This window comes from Falco cherrug, chromosome W (assembly GCF_023634085.1).
Source record: "Falco cherrug isolate bFalChe1 chromosome W, bFalChe1.pri, whole genome shotgun sequence".
Lineage (NCBI taxonomy): Eukaryota > Metazoa > Chordata > Aves > Falconiformes > Falconidae > Falco > Falco cherrug.
The window spans coordinates 4,457,103-4,473,750 of NC_073719.1; the positions used below are offsets into that span (position 1 = coordinate 4,457,103).

The 16,648-nt window shown below is 35.5% G+C and overlaps 1 protein-coding gene across 9 annotated transcripts in view; it reads right to left on the bottom strand.

Moving 5' to 3' along the window:
- Positions 1–16,648, bottom strand: part of LOC129734519 (nipped-B-like protein) — a 167,636-nt gene that overhangs the window by 61,454 nt on the left and 89,534 nt on the right. For 6 of the 9 annotated variants that reach the window (XM_055698077.1, XM_055698072.1, XM_055698075.1 and 3 more), the window contains 2 exons: positions 15,402–16,034; positions 946–2,505 (listed from right to left, as the gene is read on the bottom strand). In XM_055698077.1, coding sequence (XP_055554052.1) covers positions 946–2,505; positions 15,402–16,034 — 2,193 coding nt within the window. Of the gene's footprint in view, positions 1–945; positions 2,506–4,942; positions 5,236–5,314; positions 5,961–15,401; positions 16,035–16,648 lie in introns of those variants that run through there. The other 3 variants (XM_055698080.1, XM_055698079.1, XM_055698081.1) reach the window with 3 other exon arrangements.

The following is a 16,648-nucleotide window of genomic DNA, read 5'->3' on the forward strand; positions in this document are numbered from 1 at the left end:
CTGCCACTTTGTCTATTTTTGAGACATGACAGCTCTATAAACATAACTATGTAAGAAATTTAAATGCTAAACATTAAAAAAGGAACCCTGAACAGTCAGTAACATTGATTTCACAATGTGAAATTATCTACTTCAGTCTGAAACCAAAGAAGCCAAAATTATAGCACCAAGAAAAGCAATTTCTAGAAAAAGCGTTAAATCTGCAGAAGTGACAATCAATCAAATATCAAACCTACAAACTATTCTGAATAATTTCCTGTTCGTATTACTAATTTGAAAATACCAGCCCATTGTTTACCAGTTCATTTCCTCTTTCCACATGGAGACAACAATATCTGAATTCTCCTAAAGACAGAACCTTTTTGTAAGCCTATTGTCACACAGCCTAAAGTGTGGAGGCTTCCCAACAGAGTTGTATTTATAGTGTAAGAGGTAGATGGGACTTTATAACTGCCTTATTTCATCATGTCAAAACATCCCTTGGAAAAAACACATTTCATTTCCAATTAAAAATATAAAAGAATCTTAGGGCTTGTATACATAGTATTTCCCACCACTCCAGCTACAATGATTCATTTACAGTAGTACCAGTCCATATACAGACACACTTAAACCAGTTTGAATCACTCATATAGCAGTTATGTTTAACAAGATAAATTACCAGATTAAACTAATGTAGTTGAAGTACAGCTTAAGACTATTTAAGCATTCCCACATTAGGAACTTGCATTGGAGTAAAATCATTTCAGTTACACTGTAGCAATATTTCCAATAACAACAATCCCATAGACAAGTTTCACTTTATTCCCCAAAATAACCATATAAGGAAACATATAAGCTAACTATTAAACATTTGCATTTAATTTCTAACCACAGGAGTAGCAAATCTAAAAGAACAGGAGCATACAAGATATAATGCAATTAACATTAAAAAAAAAATCTTACCTTTATTAGATTTGGATGACTTGTTCTTGTTAGGTTTAAAACAAGAGACCCTTGATTTCTCTTCTCTATCCTTAATAAATTTCTGCACATCATCCAATGAAAGCTTTTGAAGGACAACTACAGGCTTAGCTCCTTTATTTAGATCTTCAACTAGCCCAATCTTCTCTACTTTGCCCTTCTGTTCACCTTTCAATTCAGTTTTCCTTGACTCCTGAGTGACATTGCCATCTTTATCACGCTTGATTTTTGGAATGACAAAATGTTTCAACGCACCAGATCTTGCCCCCAACAAATAACTGGGAAACTCTGCTTTATTGTCAGCATGTACTTTATTACTGTCTACTTTACTCTTATTACCATCTGTCCTTCGTTCATCCTTGCTGTTGGATGATTTAAACCCAGGTTTATCAGGTCTTGATTTACTAGAGTCTCCTTTACTTTCCTGTTTAATGCGAGGGCTGTCAGGTCTTGATTTCTGATCCCCAGAAGAAAACCTTTCCCTTGATTCACCAGACTCATGTCTATGTTTCCTTTCAAATTTCTCCATTTTTGAACCATCAGATTTAATACCATGTTTAGAATCATGTTCAGTTTTGGTTGAGGATCTCAAATATTCAGGCCTTCTAATCTTGGATGGATCTCCTCTGTATCTCTCCAACTCCTCCCTGTCCTCGGGTCTTTGTTTAAGGCTATCATGGTCACGCCTCAGTGTATCAGAAACTGAACGCCCATCAGGCCTTTGTTTTGTTGGATCAGATCTACTTTCAGATTTTATCCTTGAAGGATCAGATTTCACATCTAGTTTATGCCTAGATATTTCAATTTTCTTATCTGACAATGGCTTACTCAAGTCCCTCCTGTTATCATGTCTATGTTTCAGCATTTCAGGCCTGCCTTCACTCTTCTGTTTTGGTGTTTCAGGCCTGCCTTCACTCTTCTGTTTTGGTGTTTCAGGCCTGCCTTCACTCTTCTGTTTTGGCATTTCTGGCTTCTGCCTTATTTCCTGCTTGCCAGTATTTTGTTTTCCCTCATTTTGTTTCATCTCCATTTGCCTGCTCTCATTTTGTTTTGATTCTGTCTGTCTGTCCTCATTGTGTTTCACTTCCATTTGTCTGCTTTCATGTTTAGCTTCTAGCTGTTTGTTCTCATTGTGTTTACTTTCCAACCGCCTGCTCACATTTTGCTGAAATTCCATTGGTCTGTTTTCATTTTGCTGGATATCTGTCTTTTGACCCTCAAAGTCTGATGTTTTCCTAAAAATCTCAGGATGGTTTTCAGGTTTAAATTTAAGAACTCTAACAGTGTCTTCTTGGGAAACACACACAAACCCATCGTTATATTGCTTAATTTCTTCAGGTTTTTTGATGGTGTCCAAATCCTGAGTTACTGTTGCCTGAGAGTCTGCTCTTCCTGCTTGCTGCAGATCAATACTAACCATCAACGCTGGCCTCGCCCCATTTCCTGTAGAACCTGTCTCCTGAGAAGCTGATCTATTTCCTCCAGTAGCACCTCCAGCCTCCTGTGGTTTGTTTTCTTGTTTTCGCTTCTTCAGAGGCTTATCTGCAAATTAAAAGAGAAAAATCACAAATGCTATATATAAAAACAGGTAAATGTCCAAGCAAAAATGTCCATTGCCCTCCACCCTGACCAATTAATCCTCCTCAGCATGTATGTGCACACACAACAAAACTCACTGAATTTAAAAGAATAGAGCTTCTCTAACTAATACTTTTTAATGTATTCAGACTATCATTCATTGTCAGTCTACCACATGTGCCAATTAATCATTAAAAAATACCCTAAAAAACATATGAAATCAAAGTCCTATTAACATTCCCAAGAGAACCATCTATTAAAGCAGCTGCAATACATAACAACCAGAAAAAAAACCCCACCCAAACCAATTTACACTTGAAGGAAGTTTTGAGGAATACTACTATACAGATTCTCTTCTGCAGATTCAGCCTGCTTCATTATACATGAACTAAGCAAGGATCTGCAATGATTAAGACAAAGGTTCTCCCTTACTTGGTTCAGTGCATCAGTTGAACTTCACACATATTGTAGCCAGGGAACACAGGAACAACAATGATTAAAATAACTCCAACACTCCATGCTTCTATTTGAAACAAGGACTATATAAAGAGTTGGAGTCTATACCATAACACATATATATTAAGTGGGGGGCCACTGCACACTTAAAAGCTTGAGTATTTTCCCTTTGCAACCATAATGCTTTTCATGGATGAAATAAAAGGTTCAGTGATAATTTTATGTAGTGTCAAGAGTCTGCAATAACCCTTTCAGTTTACATTGAAAAAAAGAATCATTAAGAGTAGAATACAGAAAAATAAAAAGTGAGCCAACCACACACCCTGTAATTTGGTAGAATTCATAGAAACAAGAAGCACATGGAAATATCAAAAAGAGTATATTCTATTATTTTAAAATACAACCTATTTATACTGCCAACATGGTACTTTAAAATTAATTTCTGCCATGAAACTCAAAAGCCCTACCTGCACTAAGGCTTATATTCTCATTTCTCAACTACTGTTTTGCAATCTGTCAAAAAAACCCAATTATTTTCTCTGTAATCAGGGAATATGATTTTAAGTCTTAAGTAATAACCAAACACAGGTTGGAAATTCTATTGTAGATATGTCATCAAAACATCTAGACCACAAACGCAATATAAGAAAAATAACTTATTTTGTGCCTAGATTTGTGGTGGTTATCACCAGATGCAATGAGCCAGCTCTCTTTTTGGAAGCAGGGGAAGGGTAAAGGAGGATGCGATCAAGGAAAAGGGAATTAAACTCTAAGGAAAAAAAAAACACCCCAACCTCTCAAGTTGTAAACCAGAATTATAACATATGACTTTCAATTTCTTCTATACTTGTAGAAGATTCTTATACAGAAGAATTAAAACTTTGAAGGATCACCTCCAAAATTAACATTAGAACACAGTAACAAGTAGTAACATGGTCAATTCCAGTGATGTGAACAGATTTGTGCTTTCTTTCCATCATTTTCATTCTCAAATTTATTTGTATATCTCTAACTTCCTAAAACTCCAAAATTATGTACAACATTTAATGGCTAGAAGACAGTCAAGACAGATACCATAAACTTCATGCAGAAACTGGTCAACTGCAAATAAGGAATTTTGAAAAGTTCAACAAAAACCTGTAGGAATGCCTGCCAACTTTATGGTAGACATGTAAAGCAAAATACATTTGCTGAATCAAAGGTGCAGCTTTTTAGCATAGTGATATTTGCTTTTTCTGTACAACTACTATTGTTGGATTCATATGAGAACTTATATAGATTAACTTCCCTACACTACTTATTAAAACAAATGTATTTTTTTTAAACCTTCATGCAGTGACAAAAAATCTTTTTCTCACTGTGACTTAGAGGGCTTTGACCTCACTGAGTTTCACGACAGGTCTTAGGAATGGCCATGAAGTAGAAGCTTCCAGACTGATAGATTTCAAATTTGATATTTTTTTTAAACATATACACTAATAAACATACATACACACACATATCACTACCTTATTGCTCAATTAAAACACTTTAAATTTTGAAACACAAATTGAGAAACTTGTGTTCTTAGGAAAAAGTCAGTCAGCTTTTTAATTTTAACCTAGAAACATCAGTCACACTGGAAAAGTCCTGTAAAGTTCTGATGGTGGATCTAACAGTAGCCTTTAAGACATTACTGTTACCAGTTATCTACCCTATTCCTTTAACTGAGGTTATCTCCTCTAGCAGAAGGGAACACACATTCATATTTCCACAAGTGCATTTCAGTGTGCAGTGCATAAGCTTAAGGCACTAGTGAAGATGGTTTGCATTAACCTACCAGAATGAACAAGTCAGCTAAGAGCCAAACAAATGTTTCCTTCTGCTACCCCTACTATAGGAGCAAGGCCAATGGCCAGGAGCTGTGATGCCTTAAACTGCTGTAGCTGGATCAACCAATACTCACCTTTCAGAGCCCTCGTGCTGAGGGCTCCAAGATTAAAAAACCAAAACAATTCAGGTAGGGTCAATTTTCTCTCTTGAACTTCCATAACTGACCAGGCTCAAAATTGCTGCTCTTCATCATCATCATCCAAAACGTCAAATTGTAAGTTGAGAACATATAAATAGATGATCACATCACAACTTGGGCATATTCCCTCTAAATACGGAGGTTTTGATGCATCTTCTTCATTTCTCTTGACAATCGAGTACTGATATTTTAAAGTAAATTATAGCCACAACCTGTTGACATCTTATCTGAGAAGAAAGGGATGCCTTCAAAGTTTAATTTTCCTAAATGGCAAGGTGATTCCAGATGGAGTTACAGATTACTCACAGATTTCTTCATATTTCCAGTGCCTCTTGATGGCAATCCACAGAACTAGACTTGATCTTTACTGGTTTACCTCTATGAGATTTCTGGATCTAGGACAAAAAAAGCTGGCCCAAGTATATGAAAATATCAGGTTGAACTAGGGCATTAAAGGTAGGATGAGTACACAGTACCACTATCTTCATCGAGTGTAATGGAAAAACTCCACTGAATAAGTACAAAAAATTTTTAGGTTGGCATCATAGCTGCAGAAATATGAAAGGTGAAAGACACCATTGGGCTTCAAGGGCTTTAACAAATCTTGAACTCACTTTGAACTAGATGAGAATAATCAATAGAGTATCAGACAAGTGAGGAAAGAGTAATTAACCTCTGATTACAGATGTCTTGGGTCTTCTCTTTTACAATCAAATATATGCAAGTTTGCATAAAACTGCCTTGTTAAGGCACGAGTCCCAAGACCCCTTAGAGTCTTAACGAACAGATGAACTTAGGAACTTTTACAATATCCATTCAAATCTTTCAAGGCACCAGTATCCAAGCTTCGTCCACTTCATTCCATAGATAGTAGAATTTCTTTTTATTATCAGGATATAGAACTTTGTCAAAATATCAGACTAATATTTTTCTTTCAAATCCTGCAGAATTAGGTTCAAAGCTTGCCACAGTTCTGAACAGGTAGGCTCACAAGCTCTTGAGACCAATAAAGCGTGATCAGGATCTTTTTGTTTCACTCTCTGTAACAGTTTTCGTAATAAAAAGGAATATTTAGTAAGCCACAGAAGAGCTTTCTGACTGTATTAGAGATCAGGTATCCAAGTTTGTTGTTTTCAGTTTCTTTTCTTTGTAGAAACATTATTCACTCCTCCTTCTCCCCCCCCCCCCCCCCCCCCCAAGAATGTAGATATATCCAAAACATATCTACATTTTGTTCAATTCCTTGAACAAATTTATGACAGTTCAGGGTACCATCTGATCCCAGTTATTCTCCTATGTATGCATTCTTTTGGCTTGGCAAATCTTCATGGATATTCTCTTTACATTGCAACATGCTCACCAAAAGGCAGTACCTTGGTACTCAAAGCAAGATCATAAGCTACCTTATTCTAAAAAATAGCAGAGATGTTCTGTCAAATTAAATGGGTCACTGTGGCACAAGAAAGAAAATATTACAGGAACCACAAGTTTGAAATGGAAATAAAGGTTAGCTGGATTTCCAAGCAGTTGTGTCTCACCTGTCCTGTTATGAACAGTATTCCTGGAGACAGGTTGTGGCCTTCATCTTTGGAAATATCTGTGTGTCAAAACAATGAGTACTTTCAGATTTAGAAATTAATTACCACAGAACCTTTGTGCAAAAACACATTGCACTGGAATAACCACAGATACCTTCAAAAACATTTCTGCTGAAACTGCAAGTCAATCGTGATTTGAAGAATATCCCTCCTGAAAACGGATATACTTGGAAGTTGAGTAAGTATTAGGGACAGCAGCTGGATGAGGGGAGCTGTATTAAAGAAGTATCTTCGTTCTTCCATTAAATCTGAAATCTTTCCAAAGCAGCAGCCAGAACACCACTAGTGCTGAAGTCTCCGATGTTACTGCTTTCTTGCAAACCCGATGATTGTCTCAAGTCCCAGATTAAACTCTTAAATTAAAACTCTTAAACTCTTAAAACCTATTAAATGAGTATAATAGGATGATAGCCTAAAACCTTCTAGAACTGCCTGTCCTAGCAAACTGAAACGGGCCTTTTGTAAATACCTGTGAAAAGGTAACAAGTCTAAGAACCACATGCATGGTTGCTGAGCTGTTTTAGCAAAATGGTAATACTCAACTCTATTAGCACTGTTTGACAGACTTTAAAATCCAGAGATTTCTGAATAATCTTGAATGATCTCGAAGACGCAACAGATAAATTACCATTTTCCCATTTTCACTTTGTAAGGGATTCAGTTGGAGACCTCATATCCAAGATGGCTAAATGTGAATGTACTGCTGTTCAGAACCACAAAAAAGATTGACCCCCTAATGCTTAATTCTGGATGAACCATTTTGATGACTCCAGTACAAACTTTCATTTTAAAGCACAACAATTAAGAGTTTAATATTTTAAAGCTCTAACACTCTTCAGAGATTATTGGGATATGCCTCTACACATTTGAAATATTGCTTGTTTGCATTATTTAAATCAGCAATGAATAAATCTATACCAAATATACCAGTCCTAAGCAGTTATTACTTATTGTCAAACCTTCCATTTTTGAACATCAAAGACAAGTCAGCCAGAGGCTAATTACAAGCTTATCTTATTTAAGCTATCAGTCAAGACTAGAAATTTTCAACAAATAACACTTAACCATACGCCTAAATAACAAATCTGTTTACTGACAACTGTTTTCTTTTCCTAGTTATTTTTCACAGATCTCTTCAAAGCTGTCCCAATCACCCTGCCCCCCCCCCCAACCGTGTTGTGTAGACCACAAGAATCTAACCCAATCAATATAAACTGGATACAAGGAAGATTTAAAATTACTTTAACGGTACTGATGGGTGACCTATCAATGAAATGAGGGCAAACATCCATTCTTATCTTTCTACTCTTTTGCGAACGTTCAGCATTACTGGCCATGGGAGTTTGCTCTCACCTGACCTCCCCCCAAAACCATATTTCAATAAGCAAAGAATTAAACAACCAAAGAGATCCCTTCCTATCAGTAGAAGAGATTCCCACAGCACTAGCTCCTCCCCTTGAAGGAGAGACTCAGGAAACAAAAGTAAAAATTTTAGTCTCACTGCATGCTCCCTTACAGAAGAAACTAAGTACAGTCAAGATCCTGATATAAGAAGCTTTATAGAACAGAAAATAATTCCAAAGGCTCCAAAGTAGAGACCAGAGGGTTTCCAGCTGCTGCAGTTCAGAGGAAGGCATTGCTGCGAATCTGAACAGTAACAGCTGCTGATTTTTAGCAATCTGTCAAGAGACTTTATCAAACTTCTGGTCACTATGCAAAAAAGAAAGCTCATCAGGAGGGATGTCCAAACTCATTCAGGAAAAATAAAACAACCAACAAAACCAAAAAGACTACAGGAGTCTCTGACATGCCTTAGGGTGTAGCAGAACTCAGAATCTTCATTTTGGTAAAGTTCTGCTTGCTTTCTTAAACAACGTAATCAGCATAACTGGAGAATGAAATATGATCTTACAAATTTTTCTATTTAAGGACGTTTGATAACTCATTATTCCCTGTCAACTACAGTAATACAAAAGAAATATTACACTAGAAAATAACAAGAATTTAACTACAGCAAATTATAATCAAGCATCTCTACTTGTTTAGATACTGGAAGCTGTAATTTAACCTCCATGATTTTAATATTGCTTTTACAAACAATATGATTTCAATTTATTTACAAGATAGATTCTTCTGACACAAATTCTGGGTTTTAACCACGATTGCTTTGTGAAGAATTATAGTTTTGTAAACTCAATTGTTAAAAATCTGAGCAAAACCTGAAATGCAATTACTTTTGAAATACACAGTGCAGCACTTAATTTCACAAGAAAAATGCAACACTAACAGTAGACAATGAAAATTATTTTATGTATCACAGATGAACGTATCAGATTAGTTTCAAAGTCATTTGTAGGAAAAACAAACTTTAGAAATAAGCAAATGACTTAGAAATTTATTGGTGAACACTTTTAACCTCCCTTCCAGGCATTGATTTCATTCTGACATCATATCTTGCATTCAAAAAATATCTTCAATTAACTAGATCCAGTAATGTTTATACGGGATGATAATAAAAAATCTGTGCCATCTTAGGTTGATGTTGGAGTGAACTTATGACTGTGAGCTATAGAAATGTCAGGCTTAAACTGTTAATAAGCTTTATTATACATGCTGTCTCTTTATCAAGTTTTAAATTCATTATAGAGAAGTGGCTTTCCCAGAGCAAAATAAAGTCATTACTGGTTAAGTAATGTAAATCCTCCCATCCATTTAACAGGCACAATCAACGGTATACGCTACATGCAAATTATATTTAATTTTCTAATCTTAGTTTACACAACAGCTAAAACCAAAATACACTTCTTCCCAGACTTCTGGATTTCAGTTTTCTACACCTGCTTACACGAGCAGGTTTCTGCACTACTCTATGTAAAGCACAAGCTGGGATAAATGTGGGAATTTGCCTTCATGTTACACAAGAGCACCAAAAGAAAGTAAACACCATTAAAAATACGTCTACTTTTTTTAAAAAAAATTTCACTCAATCGGTATTTTATTCTTTAAAAAAATATAAAAGAAACTATTTTTTCCTAGATAGATGGAAACATTGCAACACTATTGCAATTTCTCTAGGTAGAAGAATTTCTTCCCCTTTTCTTATAACACATCTGAACACATAAAAAAAAAAAAATCTATAGGAACTAGACCTTGCAAATCTGCTTTTTCTTGGGAAAGCTATGTAAGGTGCCAGTTTCATCCATTACATAACACTAAAACATGCAGACCTAATGAAATTTTGTACACACAAAATACACCATACCTGAATTTACACACTGTCCTACTACATAGATACACAATAATTTATATTTTACAGTGTCTCATTTTGTCTTCTGGTATTAGTGACTGCAATCTCTTGCAAGATTACTATACAAATGACTACACTCATATTTCCATTTTTAAATAAATAAAACCCCTATAACATATTTGGAAATGAATGGTAATATACTGGTCATAATTACACATTCTCTCATTTAATTCATTGGCTACATAAAATTAGATGTAAGCAAACTATTAATTCTTAATAGTGTTGTTCTGTTAGTCTCCTCTCTGGGAGACGGGTAATGGGGAGAAAGGGAGAGGAGCTGGATAAGAACATAAAAGGTAAGATAAAAAGTTTACTTACCTATAACTGTAGTTTTGACTTTTGCTCCAGCAGATTCACACTCGGGATGTGTGTGTCTGCTGCTATGGGCTTGGAATGAACTAAAAAAGGAAGCCCACAACAGGCATCCAAATGCCCCCTAACTAATCCAATTATTGGAAATAAAGTTATTACAGCTTCACTTCTTCCCAATTCAAAGAATCTACAGTAAGATTCCAAAGTGGGTAAAAATGGATCCTCAAAGGTAAAATATATAGGGTAAAAAAACCACAGAAATGAGTAGGTTTTTTCTCATTTAAAAAATGCTTCTAATGCTTTTAAGTTTGAAAAAAAATATTATCTTTCCAATTAAATGGTCAGCGATTAATGATTTCATGACTCTTCTCTCAAACTCCAGAGAACAGTGCCTTTTACAAGTAAAAGCAGAACTCCTTAATCTGTTAAGACAGCTTCATTACATAAAAGTGTCTTTGAAGTATCCTAAAATCTAACAGTGAACACACAATACTATGTATGGAAAAGCTCAAATTAAAGTTTAGCAAATCTGAATAACATAAATAACTAAAGCAATTTGAAAAAGAGTCTCTGAAAAAAGATGGGTTGCTTTCTGTTTTTTCAAGTAGTTTTCAAGGTTATCTTCCCTTTTCCCCTTTCTAGAAGACTTGGAGCTCCTTTTTACATTAATACCTTAAATATTTTTGATTCACAGTATTTGGGGTTTTTAGAAAAGCGTGAAAGATCTTGAGGTAGAAACCTTGAACCTGAAAATTAATTCAGTAGCACGTCTAAATCTTGATGAACAAGAAGAACTTAATGTAATTTCTGGGAAAGGTTTAGACTGAAAGTGACTGACTAGCTTTGAACTACTTGACTATAAACAAAAATAACTCACTTGTATCTGAACAGTGGCAAAGCATGAGTTAATACAAAGAACTGAGGTTAGCAAAATGAACTTTCTCCCTCAACACCTCCCCCCTGCAAGGAAAAAAAGATTCCCGAGAACAACAGAAATTCCTGGGACATAATTTTCTAAAACTCCACAGGATTTCCTGTACTTTCTTGGAGTAGTCAACTTCAGAATGTGAACTAAGCACAGCTCCAGTTAAGTGAACAAAATAGGTTCAGAATATGGGCCTCTGCTTGTTTTGAAAGCATTCAAGAGCACCAAGTAGTACAGAAAATGAGACTACTGACAGTGATTAGAGGAAAGTGTGCGTGAAGCTTCATTATTTCTAATTTCTTTAGAAAGGTATTCTGATGTACCTAAGCAGAGGATGGTTCACTTGTTGACTGTTGTGAAAAAAGATAATCCCTTTCTGTATTAACCCTTCCAAATCACTTTTTTTCAACTCAATCTGAGTACTGATAAACAATAGCTTGATCTGTGATATTACACATCCTTTCAAAAGAGAAGATATGATCTAGTATTGATTGACAACTTGTATCTGATGAGGGTATAGAGGCCATTATGAGGGAGGTTATGGGAACTGAAAACTTGAGGCTTGTCATGTTCCATGGACTTATTTGTTTGTTCTAAAGCTATTAAACATTAACAGATGTATTAGAATGTAACTTTTGGTGCAGAGTGCCTAGATCTCCAAAATCTCCAATTATTCCTTTCACTAACAGATACAGACAAATTACTTGCAAAATTAATCAATACAGAGAGACTTCCGTGATGGAAAAAGTAGAAGAGGAAACGGACTCTTGCCCTTCCACACAGAGGACAAGGACAAAACCAAGTTTTACAAATTTTACATATCTCTATCATGATGAAAAGACCATATAATCCACTTAATCAAAGATCCAAATAGACCAAAAAGAATTATAAAAACAGAGCTCTGAAAAGCACTTAGATATCAAGGTAAAAGGTCTGTATTATAACATTTCTCCTTATGCATATCTGATATATATTAGGTCAATTCTACCAGATTTGCATTAATGACTTTTGCACTAAGAATTCCTTTTTCAGAAAGCTAAAGCATGACAATCAGGTTTCAGAAAGATACACTGCTTTTCAAAGGCAGTGGCACTTCTGCAAAACCCTGTGTTAGTTCCACCTGTGGAATGAAGACTGCCTCCTACTGTGAGAGACTTTGTTTGGTGGAAGCTAAATATTTTAAGAGTTTTGTTAGAATTCGGAATTTATTACAGAAAGTACTATAATTTCCAAAGGACTCTAATCTTCATTTCCACCTGTACCAAACATTATAAAAGGACCTCAGCATTAAAAAAAAAAAAAAAAAAAAAAGACCTTAGCATTGCCTTAGGCAAGTGTAGTAGTTGGGTAATTTTTAGCAAGAATCTCCCAAAAAACATTGCCTCTCCTCTGTAATAAACATTTCCACCACATTACTGGTTCCGATCCTCAGAAAGAACAAGTCATATCTATTCAAAGCCTTACTGTTAAAAAAGAAGCATCTGAAAACCTCTGATGAAGCATAGTACTGTAGATATTTCATGTCTAAAAAAAAGACAAAATGGACCACTAATCTTCTAGCAAAACCTGAGAACACAATTCTACTCAAAGTAATTTATGGAATACAACAATGCATGCCTATGCAGAAAGTGTAGTGTGACTGTAATATTTATTCCCATGCCTCAATTACAAAAGCAGCAAAGATGCTTTCATGCAGATTTTAGCATGTGCTAGCATCTAGAGCAGGGGTCCTCAAACTTTTTAACCAGGGGGCCGGCGCGGATGAAGGGGCAGACAGTCATCTACGGCTGCTTGGTTTCCCCCCCAACCCCTGGCGGGGGGGTTCTGTAAATACCGGGGGCTGGACTGAGGACCCTGGGGGGCTGTATCCAGCCCACGGGCCGTAGTTTGAGGACCCCTGGTCTAGTGTAAGATCTCTAGAGGGACACACGCTATGCACAGCATCAGCTAGCACTATAGGTCCTGTTCTAATTAGACCAAGTACATGCTACAATCACACTATTTTCTTGACATAATGTGATCTGAAGTTACAGTATATGTACTAAAATGCACAAATGCCAGGCTTTTGCATAAATACAGTAAGCAACTTCACAAAAATGAATTACATATTTAGGAGTTACTGAATATATTTCTAACAGACATATTGCCATAGGAACAATAAAGGAAGTTTCCCCCCCGCAGTCACACCAAACCAAACAGCTATAACTAGAACAATCCCAGATTTTATCAACTTGTAGACACAGTACAAACTTACAAGCAATGGCAAAAACATTACCAAAAAATAAGAACCATATTTCTCCAAGGTAATAGCTTTTCAGGAAATCTGTCCCAAGACTACTAAAAAGCCTTCTTACTCAATACTATTAATTCATGGGTGAAACCTCAGCAGCTAAAGTGAAAAGAGCTGCCACCTAGCACAGGGGCAACTTACCACCAGTGAATAAATGTTGATCATTTGCCCCAACAGAAGGCAGTAACTCTTGTACCTGATCCATAGCAACTGCAGAAACTCAGGAAGAACCGAGACATGGCAGAGGATGCAGGTAGAAGGGAAGCATAATGTTGGAAACCTTATTTGGCAAGATGGTTATTCAGCAGTAGTGAAAGGGAGAAATCACATTCTATAAAAATCACTCCTTTCCCCAAAAGAAACAAATCAGAGTGTGCCTATGGCTATATAATTATGGTAAATAAACTTCAAAACTAATGTTCAACATATCCTGAAAGCCAAAACAAAAGAGAAAATGTTTTAGTCTTGCTCCAAGTGTTTGAAGGGTGCTGTGTACCATCAAAAATACACTGCATTTTTTGAGATGCTTCTCAGCTAAATTGTGCTGGAGAATCTACTCAAAGTATGGGGATACAAGAGTAGCTTTTTAAGTAGTAGGAGACAAACCACAAGCTCTCCATAAATAAATTTAAAATTAGTGGAAGAGATGTAAACAAAGTAACAAATTCCACCATTTCATTATATTAAAATAAAAGGCAGTAGAGATCTCTTTTGAGGTGAGTACCCATTTTCTCTGTATATTCACAATGTTTTCTAACAAGACTTTAGTTAGTTACCAAATAAGAAATACCTAAAAAGTTAATCCTTTTAGTAATCGTAACAAGAATATTTACACACACAAACACAACAATCTTTCTTGCCATCTTTAAAACAGAAAAGAAATAATCTTTGAATAGGGAGAAAACCTGTACTCTCTCTGCTGGTTAAAGATCCAAGCCATATGTAAATTCAGTTGCCTCTACGCAAGTATGTCCAAAATTGACCATTTTTGCTTATGAACTTCCAAAATCAGAATCTGTGCCATTTTCCACTCTGCAAGATTTTTCTTGGGGGTATCTAATTAATTAGCATTATACTATAAAAGACTTTTTTTCCTCAGAAGTTAAAAACCGCAGAGGAAGCTTCTGAGAAACACTTACACATATCACTATCTACTTTATAAACCACATCTTATCTTCAAGATTTACATGTGGGTTTTGCATCCACTTTTGATATTTCTGAAGCCTAAGACCTTCAAACTAGTTAAAAGGACAAGAAAAAAAAAAAAAAAGAAAAACCAAAAAGAGGACAGATTCAATGAAAACAGTTAAGATAACCAGTACAGCTACTGAAGAGCAAACATTTCAGAGTCTCATCTGGTTCTGTGCTAGAGACCATATAGATATATGGCAGTTCTCTAAAACCTTGTAATGACTACATAATAATGAATATCCAGTTGAACAAACATTGGAGAGAACATAGTAGTATATATTACTCAATCATTACAGAGCCTTTAAAAGAATAGATGTGATTTTAGCCTAACACCACCTTCACATTAGTTTCAAATTGGGATATGAATAGAAATGGCATAAAAGAGTTTTCCTGTACATTTTTAAAATTAGGCAACATAGATAATTAATTAATAATTCAACTATCAAAACTTAGTACAAATTTTTACTTATGGCACTGCTACTACTCAAAATAAGAGTAGTTTAAAAAGAATTTTGAAACATAAGAACTTCAGTTTCTATCCATTAAGATCTCAAATAAAGAATATCAAATATTAAAAATAGGCATATATGAGACATTGCAATTCATTGTTGGAGAGAAATGGAGATGAATGTCATCAAATCACCTACACTGAGTAAACAGAATTGAACTATGTGATAACGACAGAAAGGTTTTTATATATATATATGGTTTATATGCATAAATATATTTATATAATATACATAGTGTATACACACACACAATTCTTTTACCTTTGTCTTGCACTTCTTTTGAAAATCGCTCCCTTTCAATAGCTGATTCACGCTCTATCCGCTCAATTTCAGCCAATGCATCCAATTCTACTTCATCATATGATGTTATAGTTCCTTGTTGCGAAACCTGTTGCTGTGTCTGTACCACAGGAGTTTGATGTTGTTTTGCAGCAACTGAAGTGTTCTGTTGTAAAACAGGCACTTGTTGTGCCTGAAGGAAAGCTGTCTGTTCGTGCTGCGGCAAACACTGAGCAGCGTTTAGTGGGTGGTTAACATCCTGTGGAGTAACGGGTGTTTTAGAAGACTGTCCTGGGTACTGCACATTAAAAGGAATATCACCCTCTGACACACTGCTGTTTTCCAAACCAGAAAGCATATCATCCTGCTGGTCCATATCCGAAGATCTTACACGAGAGAGTCTTAATGTAAGCTTAGTGGAGTCCTTGGAAGGAGAACTAATGATATCATACATTGCAGCTTTTTCAGTCTGGTCTTTTTCATCCTTGCCTAACTTCATTTTCTTTTGTTTCTTTTGCTTTCTTTCTGGAGAATCTAACAATATGTCTGGGGGAACATCTCTAGGTGATGAATAAGGTGGAGGCTGAGATTGTTGGATTAAAGGTTGTCTTGATCCTAGAATAATAATTCAGAAAAACTGAACAGTTATGTTGTTCCATGTTTATATAAAAATACACTAAATATAACCTACGTAATTTTAATATGTATTTGTATATTTATCTGAGTTCACAGAAGGTCTAAGTGAGATCGGTAGGAAGCACATCATTCCTAGATCAAGCTGTAATCCAGACAGTTGCAGAGTACTAGGAATTTTAGCTGTCCACTGCAGGTAAAGAAGGGATCATTTTAGAGAAAACAAAACCCCCACAACTAACAAAATAAAAAAATAAAAATAGTACCTGCAGGTTCAGAATATCAACTATTAGAAAATAGTCAATGAAAGCAAGTTGACTACAGAAAAAGGAAATATAAAAAAGATTCTTAATAAGGTCATGATGAAGACTTAATCATCAGTGTATAGGCATTAGCCATTTTAGCCACATATTTTTAAGTAATTAAAAATACATATATATTAAAAAAATCAAAACATACACAACCTCCTCAACTTTGATTCTGACAGTTCATTTTCAACTTTTTTTTATTTATAAACTCATTCCAACCTCCCCCACTCATTGCTATCTAAAAACCACCAATTGTCCTAGAGCATTTTTCTATCACTCTGTCTTATC